We start from the raw sequence: 27,451 nt of genomic DNA on the forward strand, positions 1-27,451 counted from the left end.
TGGTAATTAGGGACAAATGGTAAATGTTTACATAAATAACTGTATTTAGTGTTACTTTATAAAACCAAACCAAGATTTTATATTTTTTTCTCCTCTTTGTTAGCTGCCAATATGCATAAATGGGATTAGAATGATAATATTTCCGGGTTTACTTAAAGCTCACATTACACATACACAACACATGTGTTCCTATCTTTATACAAACACACATACAGAGCTACACTAAAAACAACTGATAGGCTAGGTAAGGTGGCTCAGACCTGTAATTCCAGCACTTTGAGAAACCAAGGCAGGAGGATTACTTGAGGTCAGGAGTTTGAAACCAGCCTGGGCAACATAGTAAGACCTTGTCTTTACAAAAAATAAAATAAAAAAGTTACCTGGACATGGTGGTACGCACCTGTACTCCCAGCTACTCAGGAGGCTGAGGTAGGCGGATCACTTAAGCCTGGGAGATGGAAGCTTCAGTGAGCCATGATCACACCACTGCACCCCAACCTAGGCAACAGAGTGAGACCCGGTCTTAAAGAATAAATAAATAAATATGTTTAAAAAATATAAAAAAGAATTTTAAAAGAACTAATAGATCCAAGCATGAATGCAAGATATATTTAGTTGGAAAATCAAGGGATCTTGGAATTAGGTGTGGTAGATTTGGGGAAGGAGTAGTCTAAGATGACCCTGTTTCTTGGTGCTGGAGACTGGATGAGTGGCAGCGTCTTAACCACATTTTTGGTAGAAATATGGAAGTCTTCTCCATTCCAGGATGAACGATGAGTAAACTTTTAGACATGTTATTTGAGCTACTAGAAAGACATTCGAGTGCAGATGTACAATGGGCAAATTACAAGGTATCTGGAACTCAGAAAAATAACTGTATATAGATAGATATGGGAGATGTCAGCAGGTATGTAGCAAACAAAATCGTAAAAGTGACGTCAAAGGGAGAAAAGTATACAGTGAACACTGTTGGTTGTCCATGCAATTGCCATCCCTCCTTCTTCCTTACTGAAAGAACCCTGATTTCATTGAGAACTCAACATGCCCTGCCACAAAGGATGAATCCAATTGGTTTAAGATTATGTTCATTCTATTCTTACATGACTAAGTCAAGTTGACTTAATCCTATCAAATGAGATGTCGATCTGGAAACAACTTCTGGGAAAGATTTTCTACCCTGATAAAAGAAAGAGCCATATAGAAGGTCTTTTATCCTCCTTATTTCTTAAATGGGGTATGTTCTATGAGGATGTGAAGCTCAGAACTGTGGTCACTAACTTGCAACCACTGGGAAGTCAGAGCCACACATGAAGAATGCAGAGTGGAAGGAGCAAAAGAGCCAGCATCTCTGACAACATTGTTATACTGAGATCCTACCCCCAGATTTTAAGAAAACAAGAAATGCTACTGTTATTAAGCCATTTTCATGGGGTTTGCTATGGCTTGCAGTCAAACCTAGCTTAACTGATGCAGAGCGCCACAGAGACCTGGTCTCTCGTTTGTCTCACCCTGTTCTTTGTAGCAGCCATGACTTTCCTAGGGTTTCCTTACCCTGGAATTACAAGTGTGAGCCCCTGCACCTGGCCTTCACAAAGGAAGTTCTTATTATAACCTGATTTCCTGCATATTTGTCTTCAGGAAGAGGATGTGCTGGCTAGAGGTGTGAGTGTCAGATTTCTTCTACCCTTCTAACCCTGTTATAAAGTAAAACTGGCGCGCTATCTTATAATTTTGTCTTTTTGAATTTAGAATACTATAAAGAGAACAGACTTCGGAATCAGGACTGGATTCAAATCTCATTTACTTTGTGATTTGGGCTAGTCTCTTAATCTCTCAATATCAGTTTCCTTACCTGTAAAAATGGAGATAGTAATTACTATTAACACTTCAAAGGTCTGTAATATCGAATAAGATAAAATACAGAAAGAACTTAGCACAGTAACCAGGGATTTACAGTGTTTGATTCATTCACTATTTTACTTAAGAGTAGCTGTTATGGCTTTGACTTAGTGAATATATCCCTGAGAATCTAATCCACAATCAAGTCAATTAAATCAGGTTCCTGAATCCACACCGAAGATTGGCTCAAGCAATCCTCCCACCTGTGTGAAAGTAAATATTCCACAAACCATCAGGTAAAGTCACTTGAACAGCCAGCCAGCCATCCTCGGTGACTTCAACCCAGCCATGCTTATTTTCTTTTTGGGGTTGGGCGTGTGGTTCATAGAAATGGGGGTCTCTCTCTGTTTCCCAGGCTGGTCTCAAATGCCTGGCTTCAAGCAATCCTCCCACCTTGGCTTCCCAAAGTGCTGGGATTATAGGCATGAACTACCGTAACCAGCCTGTATTTTTATTTTTACCATTGCATTTAGCAAAGTCTCTCATCATATTGTTGTAGACAGGATGGAGACAAATGGATTATAAGAGCTAATAGTATTATTGAATGGGCTTGTCGCTACTTATACATAGTATGGTTACTGTATTGAAGGGATCTTTAAAAGGAGAAAGCCCTATTCATTCAAAAGATATTTAGTTTCTATTTGGTGCCAAGAACAATGGATATAGTGGCCTACCCTCAGTTTACAGACTAGCAGGGAGAAAGATAAGCAAATAATCCAGCTAATCACAGTTCTCGAGAAAAGGATGTTTTGTCTGAGACTGAAGGATGATTAAGACTCACAAAAAGACCAACCTGGCCAACATGGCAAAAACCTGTCTCTTTTGTAATTATTTTTTTTTAACTACAAAAAAAAAATTAGCTGGCCATGGTGGCAGACTCCTGTAATCCCAGCTACTTAGGAGACTGAGGCACCAGAATCCCTTGAACCCGGGAGGTGGAGGTTGCAGTGAGCTGAAATCACACCACTGTGTTCCAGCCCGGGCAACAGAGTGAGACATCACCAAAAAAAAAAAAAAAAAAAAAAAAAAAAAAAAAAAAAAAAAAAAAAAACTGACAAACTGACCCAATTTAAAAACAGGCAAAGAATCTGAATCGATATATACAAATGACCTGTAAACACATGAAAAGATGTTCAACATCATTAGTCATCAAGGAAACACAAATAAAAACCAAATGAGATACCACTTCACAGCCACTAGGATGGTTGTAATTTAAAAGATGGACAATAACAAGTGTTGCTGAGGATGTGAAGAAACTGGAACCTTCATGCACTGCTGGTAGGAATGTAAAATGCTGCAGCTGCTTGGAAAAACAAGTGTGGCAGCTCCTCAAATGGTTAAGCATAGAATTATCATATGACACAGAAATTCCTCTCATTAGGTATCTATCCACAAGTATTGAAAACATAGGGCTACACAAAAACACATACGTGAATGTTCACAGCAGAGTTATACATAATAGTCAAAAAGTGGAAAGAACCTAGATGTCCATCAACTGATGAAGGGTAAATAAAATGTTGTATATCCATATAATGGAATGTTACCCAGTCATAAAAAGGAATGAAGTACTGACACATGCTATGTGGATAAACCTTGAAAACAATATACTAAGTGAAAGTGAAACTGATCCAATAGTCCCATAGACTGTTCTTTCAGATAAACACAGAAATTGACCCTTCTGGTCCTAAAGCTTAAAGCTTGTATTTGTTTTGTCTGAGTTCCTTCCTTAGGAAAAGACTTTCAGGCCTCTCAAAAAAAGTATCAAAGAACTGAAACTCACCAAATCACCACATCCAGGGCAATGAGACTTTGGTCCATCAGGATTGCTTCCTTACCCCTCCCTGGTTCCTGTTTTCTTATGCACTGTTACATTTCCTCCCTGCTTATCTAAACCCCCAGTTTTAGATCAGGAAGGTGGATTTGAGATTGAGCACCCATCTCCTTGGCTGTAGCACCTGTTTAAAACCTTCCTCGGCAATAATTTGTCATCTCAGTGATTGGCTTTCTGTGAGGTGAGCAGCAGGACCTACACCAAACCCGTGATATTTTGGTAACAAAAGAAGCCCATCAGAGACCACAAATTACATGATTTCATATATATGTAATGTCCAGAAGGAAAATCTATAGAGATGGAAAGTAGATGAGTGGTTTCTAGGGGCTGAGAAGAAGGGAGAATGGGGAGTGGCTGCTAATGAGTATGGGGTTTCTTTAGGGGGTGATGAAAATGTTTGAAAATTGAATTGTACAGTGTAAGTGGGAGAACTGTACAGTATGTGAATATCTCAATACAGCTGTTAGAGTAAAAATAATAATAATTAATTAAGAGAAATTAGAAAAAAGGTTGGATTCGCAGACAGAGAGGAGTATGGAAAGGAAAAACATGACTGGATGACAGTGAGGAAGGGGAGAGTAGTGTGAACTAAGGCTGAGGGAGTAAAAGGCCAAGCTCTATGTGGGCTTATAGGTCATTAGACTGAGAGCAATGGGAAACCATTAAAACCACCAGGACTGTCCAGGTGCGGTGGCTCACACCTCTAATCCCAACACTTTAGGAGATGGAGGCAGGTGGATCGCTTAAGCCAGGAGTTCGAGACTGGCCTGGGGCAACATTGCAAAACCTCGTCTCTACAAAAAATACAAAAATCAGCCAGATGGGGTGGCTGAGGTGGGAGAATCGCTTAAACCAGGTTAAACCAGGGAGGTGGGGGTGCAGTGAGCTGAGATTGTGCCACTGCACTCCAGCCAGGCAATGGAGCCAGACCCTGTCTAAAAAAAAAAAAAAAAAAAAAAAAACGCTACCAGGATGATGGAGAGCTACAGTGGAACTTTGATGAATGAGCTGAGAATTTTATTTATTTGGAGACGAGGTCTTGCTCTGCCTCCCATGTTGGAGTGTGGTGGCATGACCACAGCTCATTTTTGGGCTCAAGTGATCCTCCCACCTCAGCCTCCCGAGTAGAAGGGATTTCAGGTATGTGTCACATGGCTGGTTAATTTTTTTTTTTTTTTTTTTTGGTAGAAATGGCCTCTTGCTATGTTGCCCAAGCTGGTCTCAAACTCCTGGGCTCATGCAGTCCTCCTGCCTCAGCTTCACAACGTGCTGAGATTGATTACAGGAATGAGTCACCGTGCTTGGTAGAGTTGAGAATTTTTAAATCTGCCCAGCTTTTTCTCCACATTTTGTGTCCTATAAAATAGACATTCAAATATTCAAAGGATGGAGAAAAGGAGGCAGAACTGGCCTATGGTGCTCCAAAGGATTAGGACCAGTAAGCAAGAAAGCTTAGTTCATTTTAAGTTTCCTAATAAGCAGTCCTCTCCGATAACAGGACAGGTAAGGCAGCTCACCAACACCAGTAGTATTCCTGCAAAGGTGCAGTACCTACATGACGGCCGTGGAGTACTCCAGCACTGGGTGGGAGAACAGGCAAGATGACTTCTAAAACTGAGATGCATTCAGTCACCTAGATTCTCTGAAGACCAAAACAGAACCCCCTTCACTTTTCTGAAACTGTGAAGGAGCCCCTTTCTCAGTAACTTACAAAAATAATGACCAGTTTTCCTATTTTAAACATTTTATACACTATTGAAAATATCAAAATGCATACATCCAGAAACCCTGGCTCTCTTCCAAACTCCTTATTTCAGGCTAAAGAGAAGGGCTACTACAGTAGCTTCAAGCCCTGCTGAGTACCCAACTGGTGAGCTGAACCTGGCCAACAGGGGCCTAGATATGGCTGTACCTCTACCTGCTACCTCTCCAGCATCCACGGAAGAGGAACCTTCACACACAAGGAGCCAAGTGCATTTTCCAGACCTCTTCAAGAAACTGCAGAATAGATGAAACGGGAGAAATTTCAAAAGAAAAAAATTTTAGGATTGAAACAAGGGGATCAAGTGTGTCTAGGGACTCAGAACAACAAGGCCTGCCATCCACCGTCCCTTTCTCCGTTAGCCTTATGACATTATAGTCAGCTGATAGGCGAAATCAAAAATATATCTTAAACAAGAGATCACCCTGAAAGGAGTAAGGCAGTTTCTCAAAAAATTAAAAATAGAGTTGCCTTTTGATCCAACAATACTACTTCTTGGTATATACCCAAAAGAATGAAAAGGAGAGTCTCAAAGAGTTATTTGCATGTTCACATTCATAGCATTATTCACAATAGCCAAAAAGTGGAAGCAACTCAAGTGTCCGGAGAGGGGTGGACCAACAAGCAAAACGCGGCATGGCCACACAACAGAATGCTATTCCTCCTTAAAAGGAAAGGAATTTTTGACACATGCTACACATGGGTGAGCCTTGAAAACTTTATGGGAAGTGAAACAAGCCAGTCACAGGACCCAACCAAAACATTAGACTGTGGATCTAACAATAGAAGCCTGCAACTCCTTACCTACAGAGAAAGCATACAAGAACTGCTAACTCATGCCCCCATGTCTAACTAAATACTGCATGATTCTGCTTATATGGCACCTACAGTTGTCAAATCCATAGAGACAATAACTAGAATAGTGGTTGCCTGGGGCTGGGAGAGGGAGGAGTGGAGTGTGTACGTGATGGGTAAAGGGTTTCAGTTGGGAAAGCTGAAAAAGTTCTGGAAAGGACAGTAGTGATGGTTGTGCCACAATGTGAAAGGTACTTAATACCACTAAACTGCATATTTTTGAAAAATGTAACTCTAAAATGGTTAAAATGGTATATATGATGTTACGTATATTTTACCAATATTAAAAATAGAGTATAAAAAATAAAAGGAGCCACCCTGCAGTACTAAGAACTAGGAGCCTTTAGATGCATAAAACCCCAAACCAGGAGAGATATGTCCTCTTCATGATATTTTTTCACAGCTCCTATGAGTCCGAGACTGTGGAAGGACGAAATCAAGCAGCTACCCCAGCAGCCTGGAAGGACCTCCCCGTCTCTCCGCCCAGGGATTCCCGGTGCGCCAACCCCCTGCGGGCTTCAACGTAACCGACACAGTAACCGCCCGCCTAGCTGACTGCGCCGCAGAAAGCCCCACGCCCACTCAGAGGCCGGCTGCGCAGCGACCGGTGGGAGCCGCTTTCAATGCCTAAGTGCGCTGCACGTTCGTCCAATCAAAGGGTCCCAAGGTCAGGCTCTCAGGACCAGAGCCAACCGCAAAGAGCCTATTGCCTGTTGTCCCGCCCTCCCGTGCTTCCGATTAGCGAGTTTCAAACCCGCAGGAGCCAATGAGAACGCGCGGACGCGCGGCGCGTCGTTCTTGGCTCCCGGCGCAGCATTTGAAGAAAAACTGTCACGGAAGAGTCATGGTGGGGCCCGGGCCTGCCGCTGCTGCTGCAGTCGGTGAGTACGACCGCGAACGAGCCCCGTTATTCGCAGGCGTTGGAGCACGGCCGATGAGTAGGAGGCCACCGTGCCCGTCCGCTGGCCTGCCTCAGTCTACCTCGGGGCGTTTTCCATCCTGGGAGCGCGGACGCGATCCCTGGCTCCGGCCCCGGCCCCCAAGGAGACGTCTGAGCTTGGGGCGGCGGAGGCTGTGCTCAGGCCAGGTGCCTCATGGGCATATTCCCAGAAAGCCCTCCGGCAGCCCCGCAAAGACATGTTACTGTCACTACGTTCTAGATAAAGAAACTGAGGCTTGCTCGGGCTTTCACCACCAGTGGGAAGCAGCGCGCGGCTTTGATCCACTTTTGGCTCCAGGTAGAGCCGGGCGTGGTCTTATATGACAAGAGACAGGGTCTGGCCCGAACCCGGGTCTCCTGCCTCTGACGGAGCTCTACACGCCTCTCAGCCTGCTGTGGCTAGAAGTCGGTTGGTTAAATCTGCACCCAGGGCTAAGGTTCCTGCGTTCCCTGATCTCTTAGATGTACTTGGAGCCCTTTCCTACATTTCAAAACTCCTGCTCAGATACCACCTTCTTCAAGAAATGCACGTTGTTTTGTTTCATCCTTTATTCCTGTTGATGCCTACGAGGTCCTGGGCACAGACGTAGGCACTTTACATAACAAGCTTTAAAGGTGGGCATTTCTGTCCGCTTTATAGGCTCGGCAGCAACAAAGTTTGCTAATTTGCCAAAAGTCGCGGAGGTGGGACTCCAACCCCCTATGTCAGCCCCTGCACTGTACACTGCCTGGCAAGCTGTCTCTAAGGATACGTGAGCATCAGAGAGCAAAACAGGGCAATTCCGTTCAGAAGAGGTTAAAAGTCGTTTGGCGCCCCTGTCATCGTCTTGTTTTTTTTTTTTCCTTCACATCATTATTTAATTTTAACCTTTTCCAGCCACCTGCTCCCCTCACTCATGCCCCACCTCTGGACTCCCATTCTTCTTTATCCTCTTTATGGCTCTTAGATATTACCTTATATTGTAATTATTGCTGTGTTTACTTTATCTCCACTACTAGTTTGAAACTTCTTGAAGGCAGAAATCATTGACTTGCCATCCCCTCACAAATGGCTTGCATAGAAAGTCACCATAGTATGAGTGTCTGCCATGAGCGGACAACCTGGCATATTTTATCCTTGGTACCAACAAAGGAAGCCATTTAAGGGTTTGTGGGTAAAAATCATCATCCCTGTCAAAAAACAAAAAAAAACATAAGACCAGGCCTGGCTCACCAGCTCAGGTGGGCCAGTACGGAAGTTCTTCAAAGCATAGAATGTTGTAGCTGAGAACAGTGGCTGTGAGCTCTAGGGTTAGATAAGACTGTTTTCAAGTCCTGGAATTGCCACATATTAACTGGGTAACTTTGGGCATGACATTTACCCTCTCTGAATTTCAGATTGCAAAAACTCATTGGATTTTTTGTGGATTGAAAGAAGTAATGTAAATTTAGGCTGAGTGCTTTGCCTCATGCCTGTAATCCCAGCACTTTGGGAGGCCAAGGCAGGAGGATCACTTGAGCTCAGGAATTTGAAACCAGCCCTGGCAACATAGTAAGATCCTGTCTCCACAAAAAAAAGTTTTGAATTTCAATTATCCAGCATAGCGGTACACACCTGTAGTCCCAGCAACTCAGGAGACTGAGGTGGGAGCATTGCTAGAACCTGCGAGATCAAGGCAACAGTGAGCCATGGTTGTGGCACTGCACTCCAGCCTCAGTGACAGAGGGAGACCCTGTGTCAAAAAAAGTAGTAAGTTTAAAGAGCTTAGTGTAGGCCTGGCATATAAATGATATTGTCAACGTTGATATTAACTTGAGGGCAAATATATAGGACTAGAGATTTTATAATATTATTTTGCAAAGTCAAAATCACTAGAGAAAAGTGTCATCTTTTAGAATATTAATGAACTTGTCAAAATCGTGAACTAAAGTTAATGTCATTTGTTTGCTTGCCTGTGTTGCAGAAGAGCGGCAGAGAAAGCTTCAGGAGTACCTTGCAGCTAAGGGAAAACTGAAGAGCCAAAACACCAAGTGAGTTTATCTGTCCACAGTTATGCAAGTTGTGTTGCCTTCTTTGCACTAACAATTTAAAGACTTTTTGAAACATGGCCCTTTTGCTTACAGTCTACTCAGGCTGCATTGGGATTCTATGATAATGCAAAGAGAGCATTTCAGTCCAGGCATGACAAAAACCCCTGAGCAGTGCTTAGTCCATTGGCAAAGAGTTAAGCATTGTTATTGTGAGACTCTCCAAAGGAATGAGGGAAGGGTCAGTATTACCTACCATGCTGGAAGCTTTGCCTGTTTCTGCTTTTTTTCTTGGGGAAGTTGATTCTCACAAAGGCAATTTTTGGTTAAGAACTTGAATGACTATGGTTCTGGCATTTCCTGCTAAGGCAGGAGAGCCAGTTACAATCAATCCTGCATTGCAGAGTGATATCCTCCAGCCTAATGGTGCTCTTGGGTCATTCTCTTAGCATTTACTGTTGAGGTAGACAGAATATGACCACTTCTTTTTCTTTTTCTTTTTTTCTTTTTCTTTTTTTTTTTTTTTTTTTTTTGAGACAGAATCTCTCTCTGTCATCAGACTGTAGTGCACTGGTGCAATCTTGGCTCACTGCCACCTCTGCCTCCTGGGTTCAAGCGATTCTCCTGCCTCAGCCTTCCAAGTAGCTTGGACTACAGGTGCATGCCACCACGCCCAGCTAATTTCTGTATTTTTAGTAGAGACAGGGTTTCACCATGTTGGCCAGGATGGTCTTGATCTCTTGATATTGTGATTCACCTACCTTGGCCTCCCAAAGTGCTGGGATTACAAGTATGAGCCACCATGCCCTGCCAACCACTTCATTTTTATCCTTTGTAGATTTTTACCATCTTTGTGGTGTTATTTGTCCTTCTTTCTTAGCATTACTTAATTTTTTCCCCATTTGAGTTGCTAAATATTTATTTGAAAATTAATTTTTATGAAGTTAACTTTCACCCTTTATTTTATCTTGGGTAACCTTGACTCTGTTTCCTTGATTAAATGAACCTAGTCCATTTATTCAATAAATATTTATTTACTACCTATACTATCTCAGTCACTCTTGATGCTAGAGATACGGTGCTTAACAAGACAGACATTCCTTCCCTCCCAAAGCTTATGTTCTAGATAGGAGAGACAAACATCAAACAAGTCATGATCAAAGTTCTTGTTAGTCTAGCAATTGTTTTTGGTTGTTTTTGGTCCATGCAGATTGATTCCTTCTAAATTCTCCTCTGTTTTCCTATCCTTTTTTTGCATTTCCAAACTCACTAGCTAGATTTCATGTGTCTCATAGTTTTTTCTTATATCATTTTTCCCCTCTGAAAATTAGAAGATAATACTTAATGATACTTAAAACAAGGATTTTTTTTTTTTTTTTTTTTTTTTTTAAACAGGGTTTCTCCATGTTGATCAGGGTGGTCTTGAACTCCCAACCTCAGGTGATCTGCCCACCTCAGCCTCCCAAAGTGCTGGGATTACAGGCGTGAGCCACTGTGCCTAGCTCCTAAAACAAGTAAATTTTTTAAAGAATCAGTTAATGGTTTTATTTGACATTGTGTCTTCAGTGGCTGGCACATTGCAGTGCCCCAGGAATGTTTGAATGAGTAAGACTATACACACATGAAGGAAACACATATATCTCATTGATATTGTGAGAATGCTAGATTTATGCACAGAATGTCTGTAAGGATCACAAGCAAAAGAAAAGAATAGGAGCAGTTGGTGGTCTCCAAGAGGGAAGATACAGGACTAAAGAAATAATGATAAGGAGACTTTATTGAATATAATTTTTAATTATTTTGCCATTACAGAAATTCTAATTTAAAATTCTAATCATAATTTTTAATCACTATACCTCCCAAGCTTAGCTTGAGATCCTTCTGTGCTGAGGATTAATTTTAATTTGTCTTTTATAGGCCTTATCTAAAATCCAAGAATAATTGCCCGAATCCACCGCCTTCTAAATCTGTAAGTAGAAATTCTAGAAATATGCATTTGTAAGTGTGATTAGTAATAAGAATAATAAAGATGTTAGCAACCTAAAGATCATGTATTTCAAAGATATTTCTTATGGATACAAAAACAGTTGGTTTAATAAGAGACAATCATTTTTTGAAAAGTACAATATACCGTAGTTTAGTTTATTAACCAAAAAAAAAAAAAAAAGCCTCATGTGAACTATGGTCCTCTTGATAGCTAATATTGAATATTTACTGTGTGCCTGATACTTTTCTGACTTGCGTTACCTCATTGAGTCCTCACAATCATATGAGGCTACTATTGATAGCCCCACTTTACAGATGAGCAAACTAAGTCACAGAAAGGCTAAACAGGTAACATAGCTATTAAGTGACAAAGCTGAGAGAGCCTGTGATCTTAACCACTTTGGTATGCTGCCATGAAGTAAAATAGCTCAGTAGTCATTTAAAGGGAACGTTTGCATTGAAGCTTTCAGGCCACTTAACAAGTATATGCTTCCTAATCAATTTAACTACATTAGATAGAATGGTAAAAGATTCTTAAAGTTTAAATGGAAGAAATTAGCCCTCTGAAAGAGGCATAGATTCTTCATCTGCAATAAAAATCTCACCTTTAGTTTTTAAAAGCATAGTTTATATCTGTGTTCTGAAATGTAACTCAGATAGTGCTTCCAGAAGTGAAACATTCTCATTGGTGAGAATTTTAAAAGTTTTAATGATTCATTCATCAAATTACTTCCATCATATTTTAGTCATATGCATAAGCATACATAGACATACATATGTTGTGTATATGCATGACATCATTAGACAATGCGAAGGATAGCAAAATGTATACAAGGAAAAATTTATGCACAATGATTTTATGTTTGGGAAACACTGGGCTACACTTTTACTTTATGCAGACTGAACCAGTATAGCATGCAAGTCTTAAGGAAAAATCTGCTGGAAAGGCCTCATTCAGAATTCCCAGAGACTTCTCTGGAATTCGACAATACTGACTTCAGTATATCAACTCTTAAATGAGGATGATACCTACCTTATCTGCTTTACATAGTTGTAAAAGCAGAAAATGAAATGAGGAAGGGAATTACAGAATTTAGGAGAAACTAAAAGCAGTATGTAAATAATAGTCATCATTACAGTTGTATAATGCTTGACAATTTATATAACACTTTTGATACATGACAATAACAACTAACACCCAGATACTTTATATTTACCTCACTCAGAACAAACATGTAAGGAAGTTGGCCATATGCTTTAGTGTCCAAACCAGGACACTTTTGAAAGTAAAAAGCAGTGCTCTTTGACCAACAGACATAAATCAAAACTATCTTGTGAAAACCAGGATATATGGCATTCTTCCTAGATAATAGGCACTATGATTATTATTATCAATTTTGCTGTGAATCTAAACCTGCTCTAAAAAAGTTAATTTTAAAAAGTAATGAAGTACTGATACATGCTACAACAAGGGTAAATCTTGAAAATATTATGCTAAGTGAAAGAAGCCAGACAGAAAAGGCCACATATTACATGATTCCATTTATGTGACACATAAAATAGGCAAATCTGTGGACATGCAGAGACAGAAAGTAGACTCGCGGTTGCCAAGGACCGCAGGGAGCAGAAAATGGGGAGTGACTGCCAACAAGTAAACCAGCTTTCTTTCTAGAGTGATGAATATGTTCTGGAATTAGACAGTGGTGATTGCCGTATAATAGTTTAACTATACTAAAACCTACAGAATTGTGCAATTATTAAAATGGTGAATTTTATGGTTTGTGGATTATATCAATTTGTTTTCAATATACAAGAAAGAACAACTAAAAAATAACACACATTTGGAAGCTTTCATGCCAGCATCCCTCCGCCTTTTCAGTAAGCAGTGATGGAAAGATCTGAGGTGTGTATAAATGTGGGTGCTCAAAGATTAATCCAGATATAGCCATTGTGCGTATACCATCCATCTCTGTGCCTCCCACTCCCAACTTCCCCCATTTCACCCCTAACAACACCACACACACTGCTGTCATCCAGAATAGACATCTCTTTGCCCTTAATGCCAGATGGTTCTGATTAGACATGCTTTACATACTTGCCAAGTTTATATAGTGATTCTTCACAATATTGTCAAATCAAAAATATAGTGGTAACTCTAGCATTCCCATATCTTACCCTGGAAACATATTCCGTAAATAATCTGAAATTCTTTCTGAGTAATCGCTTTCATGGTAGATGTTCAGGAATTCATAATGGCTTGCCCATTTACTTACCATGTGAATTCTAAACTCTCTTCCCTAGTTTTTAGAATTCTCTGTAATCTAATCCTACCTTTCTTATCCAAACTTAAATCACATGACTAAACATTTGTTTATTATTAACATAGACTCTAACCTTAAAACCCCATCCTAGCTGACTTTACAAATATGACTACTGGTTGTTAGATGTTTATTGAGAGCCGTGGCAGCATGTCTCAGGCCTCACATCATCTGCCATCTGTCTTCTTGTCACTGATCTCCAGGGATGAGACAGAGGTTCTTGAGTGATACTGTGATGTTTACAAAGGCATTGGTTTGAAAAACATACATAGTGTGGCTAAAGTTCTAGGAGAGATTTGTTGGGAGGTAACCTAAGTTCATTATGTATGTATTTTTCCAGGGTCCCTTGGAGGGCATTTGGCATATAATAGGCATCCAACAACTAGTTTTTGATTGAGGCAAATTTATTTTTGAAACAGCAATTTTTGTATATTCACTGCATCTCTGCTTAATTCTGTCAAGCTAAAAGATTCTAATATGTTTCTGATAGGAACTCAAGTTATAAAACTACCTATTAGGACAGGTGCCGTGGCTCATGCCTGTTATCCTAGCACTTTAGGAGGCTAAGGTGGGTGGATCACTGAGTACAGGAGTTCAAGACCAACCTGGTCAATGCGGTAAAACCCCATCTTTACTGAAAATACAAAAAATTAGCTGGGTGTGGTTATGCACACCTGTAGTCCCAACTACTTGTGAGGCTGAGGTGGGAGAATTGCTTCAACCCAGGAGGGCAGAGGTTGCAGTGAGCCAAGATTGCATCACTGCATACCACCCTGGGTGACAGAGCGAGAACCTGTCTCAAAAAAACAAAACAAACAAAACCCTATCTATTAGTGAGTCTTTCTTTACTTTCTCAGGATTCAACTTTCTTAGATGAAATTCTAAAAACGATTAATATTTTTAGCATGTGTTAAACACAATTATTTTTAAAACAATAAGATATTGTTAAGAATTTTTTAATATATATTTTCTTTGTCTTTTCAGACTATTAGACCCAAAAATGATGTTACCAACCATGGTGTTTTGCCTGTCAAACCTAAAAGGTCCATCGGCATTAAACTCCAGCCCAGACCACCTAATATTACAGGGTCCCAGAAGCCGAAGTGGGAGCCACCAAAACTTCTGGGCAAAAGGCTGACTTCAGAATGTGTTTCTTCTAACCCATACTCTAAGCCTTCTAGCAAGAGTTTTCAACAGCGTGAAGCTGGATCATCCACAACAGAACTGTCAAGAAAACTTGTGGGGTCACTTAATATAGAACAATTGAAAACTACAAAGCAACAGGTAACAGATCAAGGAAATGCTAAATGTACAGACTCTATTAATAATACCCATGTTGAAAACAAATCTTTGGATAACTTTCTAAAAGAAACAAACAAAGAGAACCTGCCCCAAACTTTATCAGAACCTGAGAGGAAGCCAGATCCTAAATTACGTACCACAAGTAAGCCAAAGATTGACTCTTATAATCAAACCAAGAACAGTTTAGCTCCTAAGCCAGCCTTGGGCAAAAGTTCAGTTAATAGTGCTGTTCTGAAAGACAGAGTTAATAAACAATTCGTTAGAGAAACACAAAGCAGGACTCTCCCAGTAAAATCACAGCAACTCTCTAGAGGAGCAGATCTTGCAAGACCAGGAGTAAAATCTTCAAGGACGGTTCCCTCTCGCTTTATTCAGACCCTTAATAAGGTTCAGCCATCAAAGAAACCAGTGGTCAAGAACATCAAAGATGTAAAGGTGAATAGGGGTAAATATGAAGGAACAAATGAAACTAAGTTACGGTCATACCCTGTTATTGAACAGAGAATGAAACATACCAAACCCAGAACATACTCCAATTTGCTTCAGGTTGAATATAACAACAGACATCCAAACATCAAGCAAGATCAGAAGTCCACCCAACCTTCTTGTATACCTCAGACATCATGTATACTGCAAAAATCTAAAGTCATAAGCCAGAGGCCTAAGTTGACAGTTGGCAGATTTAATTCAGCTATTCCAAGCACCCCTGGCATAAGAGCAAATGGAACCAGTGATATTAAACGTAATAATAATGACTTTCAACAAACAGCACAGACTTTGGACTCCAAGTTGAAAAAGGCTGTTCCTCAGAACCATTTTCTGAACAAAACAGCTCCCAAAACTCAAGCTGGTGTCACAACCATAAATGGGACCCAAACAAACACAAATATTAAAAAGAAGGCAACAGCAGAGGATCGCAGGTACATTGCTTTAATTCCAAGCTTTTGCAACTTAAGTTGATTAGGCAAATTGACCATCAAGAAGACTTGGTCAGGAAATAGGCCATAAATAATGGCTCCTAAGTAATTTTTAACTACAGTCTGAAAAAAGATTTGATGCAAATATAACAAATATTAAGACTTGACAGGGCTAGGTGGTACATACATATATTATAAATTATTTTCTATAATTGTATGCTTAAAATAGTTTTTGGGTTTTTTTAAGAAATTGAAACATAGAATGGATGAGTAAGAAGTAGGGGTTACAGATGTAGACACTCGTTCAAGAAGTGCCCTGCTAGACTGGATAGCAATAGAACAGATAAGTGAGTTCACATAGCTAAGAAGTTAGAAAATGGTAGCCTCTTGTCAGACAAACCAATAGTTAAGTTCAGAAAAGTTATCAGGGAAGAACTGGGAACTTCCATGAGTCTAAGTGGGCCAAGTTTTGGCAAGTAAGCTCAAACAGAGAGGAGTAGTCAGTTCAAATACAGAGTTCAGATGGTAGAAATCCAGATGTCAGGTAGGTTAATATTAACATACACTGACTGAAACTGAGCCAATGGATTTTGTACACTTTCTACCCAGGACCAGATATAGTCTCATAATGTGGGTGAACCTCCCAGAAGAAGCACCTGCTTGAAGTAGAAAATAAGGACATTTCTGACAAGAGGGAAGGGAGCATGTAAAATTAGATGGTTGCTAAAAGGTGTAGCAGGGTGAAGCAAAGTACAGCTTGGTATAGCCCTGAACAACACCAGCAAGCTCTCTGCCTTCCTGAAGAGACAGTAAGTAAACAACTTCAGGGTGATATATCAAGAGAGTAGGGCTGGAATGGCTGCTTTAGATACAAGGATCAGTAGAGGTACTTTGAACAGCAACATCTGTGCTGAGACCTAAGGCTGAGAAAGGCTGGTGGCAAGAAGAACAATCTGAGCAGAAAGAAAAGTGACTGCAGAGACCTTGAGGTGGTGAATAAGGAAGTCAGGGTCCCAGCCCTAGAGCTCACAGTCTAGGTGAGACAACAGAGGACTGGTCATAAGACTGTGTCGCATGTTGAACATGTTTGATTACAGAAGAGGAGTCTCGAGAGGGAGAGATTCATTCATACATTCTGCACATGTTTCTTCAGCACCTGCAATGTGCCAGGTGCTAGGAGACACAGTGATGAGCACACAGTCAGTCTTTACCCTTCTGGAGCTTACTGTTTGGTGTATATGTGGAAAGTACTAGAGAAACAAAATTATGGTATTGAGGTCCTAGGAGTAAGTTGCCTTTAGAAAGGGTAAGTTCCCTCTTCATTTATGATTAGAAAGAAGGCTAAGGAGATAGGAAGAATGCCAGGAACATGAAGGAAGCACATGCCACATGTCTCAACTTCTATCATTAAGTAGGTGGTTAGAGTGAAGGTAAGAGGGCAGTATTTGGGGCTGAAATAATAAGCATTGCATGGCTTTTGCTCTGGAGTCAGAAATGAGAGTTAATAGCATTCATTCATTAAAAACTTAGTTATTGGCATTCTGGAAAAAGCAAAACTATAAAGACAAAAAACAGATCAGTGATTGCCAGAGCTAGGGGTTAGGGATGAGACTACCAAGGAGCATGTGGGAATTATTGAGGGTGTTGCAACTGTCATAGCTTGATAATAGTTAGGCTTACATGACTTCATGCATTTGTCAAAATTCAGAATTGCACGCTAAAAAAAAGGTGAATTTTGCCATGTGTTTTTAAATACCTATGTGTGCTAAGTACTGTGCTGGGAACTAGACTGTTAAGGTTTCTGTTTTCATAAAGCTTACACTCTAGTGGAGGAGACAGAAAACCAACATACTGACTAAATAAGACACAGTAATTACAGGTAATTGCCTCTTCTCGGAGGTGTCATTTGAGCAGAGGACTGAAGATGCAAGACCTTAAGGCAGGAATAAGTCTAGATCAAGAAACTTCAGGGATGCAGGGCACGGTGGCTCATGCCTGTAATCCCAGCACTTTGGAAGGCTGAGGCAATCAGATCACTTGAGGTCCGGAGTTCAAAACCAGCCTGGCCAACATGGTGAAACTCTATCTCTACTACTAATAAAATAAAATAACCCAGGTGTAGTAACACACACCAGTAATCCCAGCTACTCGGGCAGCTGAGGCACAAGAATCATTTGAACCCAGGAGGCGGAGGTTGCAGTGACCTGAGATTGTGTCACTTCACTCCAGTCTGGGTAATAGTGAAACTGTGTCTCAAAAAAAAAAAAAAGAAAGAAACTGCAAGGATACTCGAACTCCTGGGGCGGCGGGGTGTGTGACTGGGAGACTAGTGTGATGTGAGGTTGGAGAGGTAGGCAGGAACCAGATTACACGGCACCTTTCAGCCATGGAAAATATTTTGAATTTTATTCCAAGAGCCGTGGGAAGTCCTTGGCAGTGACACAGCCTGGGGTGCTATTTACCAAAGTAACAAATACTTGGCACAGGTGTGGAGATGAAAATTTTAAGAGCTTTGTTTGAGACAGTATTAAATTTGAAATGCCTATCAGACATCAAAAGTTATCAACTAGGCAGTGGGTTTTACAAAGTTTGGGGCTCCAGGGAAAAATCTGGGCTGAAATGTACACTTGGAAGTCATTAATATGTAGTTGTAATTTAAAGAAGCTGGAGTGCCTACATCCAAGCACTTGGGGTCTATATGTCTTGGTGCCCCTACCCTCAAAAAGCAATCTATTGCCTGCTTAGAAGCAGGGGTGGAAAATGTGAACAGTGGGGGTCAGCAAGAATGAGGACTTGGCATTATCAGAAACCAGCTATTTAAGAGCCCTGAAATTATTGGTCTAGCTTATGAAAGAGAGTCATGTCTGGTCAAGAGAGGACTAAGGAACTAGGTTAAGTGGGTCACTTCACACACTAAGACCTTATTGAAGGCAGAATGCAGGCTTGATGGGTTTGAATTGAGTGACAGCTTATGGTGAAAGAAATGAAGTGCTAAGTCATCTCAAAAATAGAGTGATGTCTTAGGAAAGCAAGTAGCATACAGTGAAGTGAAAACTTTCGAAGAAAAATAATGAAGAATCACAAATTCTATTTGAAATCTGAATTGCTGGCCACGTGTGATCTTGGAATCTTGGTGTCTGCCTTCTCATAGGTAGGCATAACTCAGTGATGCCATTATCCATTTGTAAATTTTTTTTAATTCCATTCAACTGATTTTGTCTGTAGTTGAAAGTATTTAATTATATTCTATCTTTATATATATATATATACACACACATATATATATACATATCATATATTTTAGCAGCTTGACTATGTTTTAAAATAAATAAAACCACTCACCCTTTAATTGAATTTTAGGAAACAACTAGAAGACTGGCAGAAATCTAAGGGAAAAATCTATAAACGGCCTCCTATGGAACTTAAAACAAAAAGAAAAGCAATAAAGGAAATGAATATTTCATTCTGGAAGAGCATTGAAAAAGAAGAAGAAGAAAAGAAAGCACAATTCGAACTGTCCAGTAAAATTAACAACACTCTGACAGAATGTCTGAACCTCATCGAAGGGGTGAGTGAAGAAAATAAGTTCCTTCTGCTTTGGCCCAAACCAGAATCTTAGAATTTTTAAATGTTTTTCTTAAATAGAGTATAGGAGAGATAGCCTTCATCTAAGCTGAGCTTTAGCTACTCTTAAATATAGAGTAATAATAATAGCAGTAATAATAATAACATGCCCATAAACAGTGACTTTTATATGCCAGGTGCTTTTATAAGCAGTTAACTGAGATTATCTTACATAATTATCATAACCACTGTTACTATGATCACTTTACAAATGAAACTAGGGCACGAAGAAGTTGGAAAACTAATCTAAACAACCTGGCTCCAAAAGGAACTTTGCCTTCTTTGGGTATCAAGTTCTGAAGAGTACACATTTAACATTTGGATATGAAACTGAAGTCAGAAGTCAAGTTTATATGTAAAGTTCAAGTATTCTAAATACTCTGGGTAGCTATAAATAGTATTTAAATTTTATCTTGGATTCTGCAGATAAGGATAAAATAGATGATAGGCAGAATGTGATCCTTAGGAGAATCCGTGAATAAAAAATATATTAAAAAATGATGGAATAAACTTTACTAAAATTCTTGCCTAAATCAAAATTTATTCTGTCCTTTGGCTGGTTATGTTGAACATCAGCAAAAAAGAAATGGAAAAGTTCACTTTAAGTCTACTCCAGGCAACATTTTCACAACATCCAGTTAAATACTATTTCTCCTTATGGGATTAAACTCACAACATCCAGTTAAATACTAACTATTTCTTCTTGTGGGATTAAACTTGAGTTCTTTTTCTTTTTTCTTTTCATTGTAGTATTAAAAATCATGAGTACATTTTTATTATTAAAATTATTTCAAACAATATAGATAAATGATCAGCCCTCTCTCTCTACAAACATACATACTTAGAAATCCCAAACTTCTCTCTGGAGGTGACCACCATTGCCAGTCATTCTTTCTGTTTTCATGCATGTTCATATGGTGTAGGTATGTAAAGAAATGAAGTATATAGTTTTGTGAGTTGCAATTCTTTTATTCATTTTTATGTACTTTGATTGTCTTGTGTTTTCCTAGTACCAATTTTAAGCTGACTTAGGTAGATGAGTTGTGTATTTTTCTTTTTGTCCTATACACTGAAAATAGTTTGTATAACATTAGAATTATTTTTATTTTGAAGGTTTGGTAAAAACTTGTCCATAAAAATTATCTGGACCATGTTTCTTTGGAGGATAAATTTGTATGTATCTTCTCAATTTGATATGTGGTCATTGCTCTATTTAGGGCTTATATATCTTGAGTCAACTAGTAAATTTTGAATTTTGTGACTTTTTAAAAGTTAGACTTGCCAAAGATTTTTTCTCATTGATTTTTTTTAAAAGACCTCAGGTTTTATTGATTATTTTTTCTCTTGAATCAATGTCTGCACCCATTTTTATATTTATTGCGCTTTTCCTACCTTTTTAATTGAAACCTTAGATCATTTAAAAGTGAATCTTTCTTATTTTTTTTTACAAGTATGTTTAATGCTATAGCAAATTTACCTCTGAAGTTTACTTGGTCATATCTCCCATGTTTGACCAAGTTATGTTCTTTATCAGTCACAGTCAAGTCTGAAAAACAAACCACAGAAAGAGTATAATTGGTTACACAGTGTCTTACGTAGATTCTCAAGAAGTGGACCCTAAGAGGAGAATCTGTGTGAAAGTAGTTTATTAGGAAGACACTCCAGGGAAAACTGGGAAAGGAGTGAAGTTGTAGGATCAGAAAAGCAAGTCCATGGACGGTGACTCTGGCACAGCCCCACAGGGGAGCTCTGGAGACGGTGTCAGTCATATCTCTCAGAGTCATCCTGATCAGAGGCAAGGAAACTACAGTGTTAAAGCTTCCATGGCCATTTATTCATGGCTGCCTCAGGCGGACAAGAATTCTCAGGCACTTCTCACTCTCTGGGCACATACAAGGGAGCACAGATGCTGGCTGTGAAAGCACATAGTGAGCCTGTGTGCACAAAAATGCTGAAGGGATCAGAGGGATGTGGGTGCAATACACAGGCTGACAGCAAAGAGGTAACAGAGATGATACTGCAGGAAGCAGCTGGTACTCACTGGGTCTAGGGGAATAAAGAGAGCTTTGGGTATCAGAACCAAGAAGCAGAAGAGACAAACCCTGGTAGAGATGGTACTCCAACTGTAAGGAGGGCATACTACCCAGCAGATGCTAGAAGAGGGGCCCTGCAGGGCTGGGGCTCAGACTTTGAGGAAAAGATTCTATCCATTTGGTGCTTCTGCCACTGAAGCTGCACAGTGAGGTGGGATCTGAGGGGAAAGGCGAAAAAGTTGGAGGCTAGAACCAACTGTTGGCTGCCAGGGTGAGGAACCATTGCTGGGGTGATGAAAGCAAATGTGAAGAAGCAAGTGTCTTCCTTCTCCATCCCTGCAGTCTCCCTCTCGTGCCCACTATGGGCAGAGCAGGGAAGCTGCTGCCAAGCAGAAAGTGGTTTACAGAGTTCCAGCTCCAGCATCACAAAGCAGAGGATAGGGGGGTTTGGGGCTGACACACAAAAGCTTAATAACTGACATATGTTCTCATTGTGCATTTCTAAATAGTTTGAGATTCCCATTTTGAGTTCTTTAACCCAAAAAATATCTTAGAAGAATTATATTGCATTGTAGTTGGTGAATGTGGCCTATGTGTACTCTACTTGATGGGTTTTGTTAAAATTTTCTTTGTGGTCTTAATATCTGATCATTCTTGGTAAATGTTCCAAAAGTGTTTGAAAAGAATGTGCATCCTATTTTGTTTACTTGATCCATTGCTTTCTGAAAGCAGTATGCCAGAGTCTCTCGCTGGCACTGTGATTAGTCGTTGACAATTTCTCTTCATATGTCTGTCAATTTTTACTTTCTGTTTTTCAAAATTATGTTGTTAGGTACAGAAAAATTCATGACTTGCTTTAATTTCTTTTGTCTGATTAATCTTGCCACACCTGCTTTTTGTTGTTAGAATATGCCTGGTAGATTTTTTTCCATCCCTTTACTTTAAACCTTCATGGGTTGACTTATTTTAGGTATGTCTCGTATAAATACACACAATTAAATTTTTTAAACAAATCTGAGACTCTCTACTTTTAAAAAGCAAATTTAGTTTATACACATTTATTATGATTACTTGTATGTTTAAATTTATGCCTGCCATTTTATATTGTAATTCAGTTTACCTGAATTCTTTTTTCCCCTCATTTCTGTATTTGATCTAGTTTTCTTTATTTCATAAAGAAAATAATACACTGAAATGAAAAAAAGTGGTAGATGTAAGCTCACACATGATTTGCAGAATATATATCATATCTTCTGGCAGTTCCTTTTTTGGTTTTTTTTTTAAGAGACAGGGTTTCACTCTGTTGCCTAGACTGGAGTGCAGTGATGCCATCATAGCTCACTACAACTTTGAACTGGATGGGCCCAAGCAATCTTCCACCTCAGCCCCCTGAGTAGCTAGGGCTATAGGTACATACCACTACATCCAATGTTGTTTAAATTTTTTTGTAGACTCAGGGTCTCACCATGGTGCCCAGGCTGGTCTCAAACTCCTGGCCTCAAGCAATCCTCTGCCTCAGCTTCCCAAAGTGCTAGGATTACAGGTGTGAACCACCCACTGCGCCTGGCCTGCGGTTACTTTTGTTTCAAGTCTTTCATGTGAGTTCTAAAGTTTACTCACTAGTGACTTTATGATTTTTGAATGACAAACCTTTTGAGTCTGTATTCTTGTGAAATTGTTATTTTGCCTTCATGCTGGACTCATAGTTTGGTTGGGGAAAATTTCTTAATTTCAGCTTCTTTTCCCTGGAAATTTTTAAATGATTGCTTCATTTTCTTTCTTGCATCTGGAGTTGTTGATTTGTTAATATCTCACATCAATCTGATTCTCATTCCTTTATAAGTAATCCTTTTTTTCCCCTTTCTGGAAGCTTTTACAATTTTCTTTTTATCTCTGATTTTCTAAGTATATATTTTTTCTCCCATTCATCCTGCTTAAATCTCTGAGAGTCTTTCAGTCTGAACAATTGTTTCTTTGTTCATTTCCTGAAATTTTTCTTCTACAATCACTTTGTGTGTTTAACTTTGTTCTCTCCATTTTTCCTTCTAGAAATTCTCTTAGATGGATACTGGAATTATTGAATAATAGATATATCCTTCAGAACTCTCAATTTTGTTTTCATACTATTCATTACATTGTTCTGTTACATTGATTTCTAGGAGAATTTCACAGCTGAATTTTCGGCTCACAGATTTATTCTTCAGTGGTGTTCCTGCAATTGTTCTTTTTCATAGAAAAAGCCATTCTAGTTTTAGGATAGCAATGCTCTGTCTTATCACTCTGAAGATATTGACTGTAGTACTCTTAAAAGTATTCCTCTTTGCTCCAGTGTTATTCTTGTTAGTTGAGTTTTATGCCTCTTTCCTGTAGTGTTGGTTTTCTCAAATATTAGTGATTCTCAGTTGTGAACTTACCTTTGTGTCTCCCCATTTTAATAGCAGCGAAAGGTGCTGCTTGGCTGAGTGTGCCAGTACCTGGATTTCTGGGCATGCTAGTGCTCCCCATTCCTCTGGGTCCATGTCACTGTCCTGCTCGCCAGAGGGGATTAAACCAGTGAATCCATTTCAAAGTTTCTTTTTGTGGTATTTAGTCCTCTTTCATGAACACCTGCATAAATCCCCAACATACACATATTCATACCCCTATGATCTTTGCATGCCTGTGTTATTCTTTATACTGCTATTAGTCATACAGAAATTCTGGTCACTACTCGGTGTTCTCATTGTTATAAATATGGAATATTATGAATATGTAAGAAATGTTTACTCTAGGATTTGTTTTGTTTTTGTACCACGTGAAAATGAACATATTTCTTACCTTCAGCTATGATAAACATTTTCTACTTGGTCTCACATAACTCTTAAAATTTAATGATGAGGAGGCTAGGCACAGTGGATCATGCCTGTAGGCTCAGCTACTCAAGAGGCTAAGGTGGAAAGATTGCTTGAGCTCAGGAAGTAGAGGTTGCAGCAAGTTGTGACCAGACCACTGCACTCCAGCCTGGGCAACAGAGTGAGAACTTGTCTCAAAAAAAAAATTAGGCCGGGCACAGTGGCTCTCGCCTGTAATTCTAGTGCTTTGGGAGACTGAGGCGGGCAGATCACGAGGTCAGGAGATTGAGACCATCCTGGCTAACATGGTGAAAACCCCGTCTCTACTAAAAATACAAAAAAATTAGCCAGACGTGACAGTGGGTGCCTGTAATCCCAGCTACTCGGGAGGCTGAGGCAGGAGAATTGCTTGAACCCAGGAGGTGGAGGTTGCAGTGAGCCAAGATCACTGCACTGCGCTCCAGCCTGGGCAACAGAGTAAGACTCCATTCACCCTCCCCAAAAAAAAAAATTAATGATGAATGTCCAAACTCATTAAAATGGATAATTTTTGAAAGTGCATTTTATTGCATGTACATTGTACCTCAGTAAAATTGAAATTTTTTTAAAAGTTCGAAAATATTAGTAATCAAAACAATTTCTGCATACCTGCTATAATAAATATTAAGAGATGTGAGAGTAACAGTGAAATAGTAATAATTACCTCTGGATATTTTGGTTTTTTTTTTCAGGGTGTACCTTATAATGAAATACTTAACATATTGTCCAGTGTTCCTGAAGCTGAAAAATTTGCCAAATTCTGGATCTGCAAAGCAAAGTTGTTGGCAAGTAAAGGCACCTTTGATGTTATTGGGCTATATGAAGAGGCCATTAAAAATGGGGCAACAGTGAGTATCTGTCTTGGGTGGGTACCTTCTTAAAATGCTTTTTCATGTGAGTTCTCCGTTGTTTTTTGTAATATGGCTGTTAGAAGGTTACAACATCAATATCCAACACTTATAAAGTCATACCTTACCATAAAGAACCTGAAAATATATTAAACACAATACATCAACATTCTTAAATCAGTAATTCAGAGGCATTACATGAAATAACTTTTAATTCTAAAATCTAGAAAAAAACACTATATAATTATTATTTATAAAAACTACATCAAATAGTTTTATAATGCTTTTCATTAAAATGTCATTTTCCATGTCATAGTTCATATTCTTTGGTACCTTTTTCCATAATAGTTCAAAATCAGAATTGTACATGCACATAATTTAAACAGTCAAGCAGTTTGATAAGTTTCATTCAAGAAGGCCTCTGCCTTCCTTCCCTCCCATTTCCCCCTTCCCAGAGCAAACTGATTATTTTTATATTAACCTCTATAGTTTCAGAAAACATGCTTCTGTTTCTTGACTTTTTAGTTTTAGATATGATTTATGGACTTCCAGCTATGCAGAATGAAGATTTAACCCTCTTTCACACATACATACACAGATCCCAGCACACACAAATACACGCCCCTATTTACCATCCTTGCAGACCCTTGCCATTCCTCATACTTTCATTAGAGTCATGAAATTCTGGTCACTATTTAGCATTCACATTGTTATGAATATATAAGAAGTATTTGAATGTGTTGAGCCATGTAGTATATACTATGACTGCTTTACCTTTCAAGCACAACTTTCTACTTCTCCTGGAGTTACTGTCTTGTTTTGCCTTTGCTTAGTTTTCTGTTTATTTTATAATTAATTCACAAACTCTTCTCTAATTGTCTAAGTTCCTCAATACTTTGAAAATATCAGATATTCTATTGATTTCTTTTTCTTAGAGACCTCCTTTCTCCTTTCTCCCTTCTGGCTTATTCCAGACTGAGCAAGTTGCTCTTTACTCCCATCTTCACCAGCTATCTTTCTGGGATCTCTTTACCACCACCTTTAGATTCCCTTTACATCCTTCTTAAGTTGGGTGGATCCCTTGTGTTTTAGAACCCATATCAGTTTTCTTCTTCCCACATTGTCTATGTGTTTTTCATTTCTTTCTCTCGTTGTTATTGTTTGTTTTATTTTGTTTTATTCTCTATTATTCATTAAAGGCTTTACACAGATGCTGGTGAAACTGGACTGTTCTCTGTTATTCATTAAAGGCTTTACACAGATGCCGGTAAAACTGGGCTGTTTATAAGAGGTGGGTCTGAAAAAGCTTATTTAAAGCTCTAGACACATGAGTAGGGCTTTACCACAGGGTGATCTGGCTGAGTTGATTGGTTAGAAAAGCCTCAATAGCAGTCAGTATCTTTAGGTCTTTCCTCTTAAGCTGGTCAAGTTTTCTAGAGCAGGCTGTTCCAATCCCCTTCCTGGGAGGTAGAAACCAGGCTGCCAGTGTTGCAGGAGAGAAGAGAGTAGGGAGTCTCAACCGTCAACATAGAAACTTTTGCTTATTCCCTTTTCTCAGTAAGCACCCTATCCCAATCTTGCATGATATCCCTCAGAGACTTAAAGAATACATCCCCAGCTTTCTCTTAGGATGAAGGGAGTCGGACAGTTAGTTACCAGAACGCAGAGTTCAGGGCTGCAGGGTGGATTTGGAGATCTGACTGCCTTTTGAACAGATGCTAAAGAGTTCTCCTGATTTGGGCCCTATCACCCATTCTTGAACCTTTCTGCCAGGTTGTTCCTCAGCCAAACTGCCAGCTTGGGATTCGACTCGCTTAAGTCGATTAAATTGTTCACCTCTCTTCCTTCTGCATTGCAGCTTCCAAAACCTTATTGCCATTTCTTCTTTCCTGTGCTTTGTGGTTATTGCCTCTTTTTAATCCCTTTATTATCCTTTCAGTAGATTTTCAAGAGAGGTTAGAAATAAATGTATATTTAATCCACCATCTTTAACCAGAAGGCTATACAAATATAAAATACACTTGACTATTTTATGGAATTCACTCTTTGCAATATATTCTATATATTTATTCCCATTCATTTAGCTGAAATCATAATTCTGTTTTGGATTTTGAAAAAATGTATGGAAAGCTTTACTTTTATGCTTTATTGTCAGTTTATATCTGTTTGATATAGAGTCCCAGGTAAGGAAGACAAACCTCCAACTATAATGTTCTTGTGGGAAAGTACAGCTTACCTTACGATGTTCTGCTTCATAGC

At 39.3% G+C, this 27,451-nt stretch overlaps 1 protein-coding gene across 1 annotated transcript in view; it reads left to right on the forward strand.

Moving 5' to 3' along the window:
- Positions 1–7,117: 7,117 nt before the first annotated feature.
- CKAP2L (cytoskeleton associated protein 2 like) overlaps positions 7,118–27,451 on the forward strand; it is a 31,617-nt gene continuing 11,283 nt past the window's right edge. The window contains exons 1-6 of the mRNA XM_032243665.1: positions 7,118–7,228; positions 9,231–9,297; positions 11,212–11,263; positions 14,583–15,820; positions 19,178–19,385; positions 25,037–25,192. Coding sequence (XP_032099556.1) covers positions 7,192–7,228; positions 9,231–9,297; positions 11,212–11,263; positions 14,583–15,820; positions 19,178–19,385; positions 25,037–25,192 — 1,758 coding nt within the window. The 5' untranslated portion in view covers positions 7,118–7,191. The remainder of the gene's footprint in view (positions 7,229–9,230; positions 9,298–11,211; positions 11,264–14,582; positions 15,821–19,177; positions 19,386–25,036; positions 25,193–27,451) is intronic.

This window comes from Sapajus apella, unplaced genomic scaffold (genome assembly GCF_009761245.1).
Source record: "Sapajus apella isolate SASKATOON/1434 unplaced genomic scaffold, GSC_monkey_1.0 scaffold52, whole genome shotgun sequence".
Classification (NCBI taxonomy): Eukaryota; Metazoa; Chordata; class Mammalia; order Primates; family Cebidae; genus Sapajus; species Sapajus apella.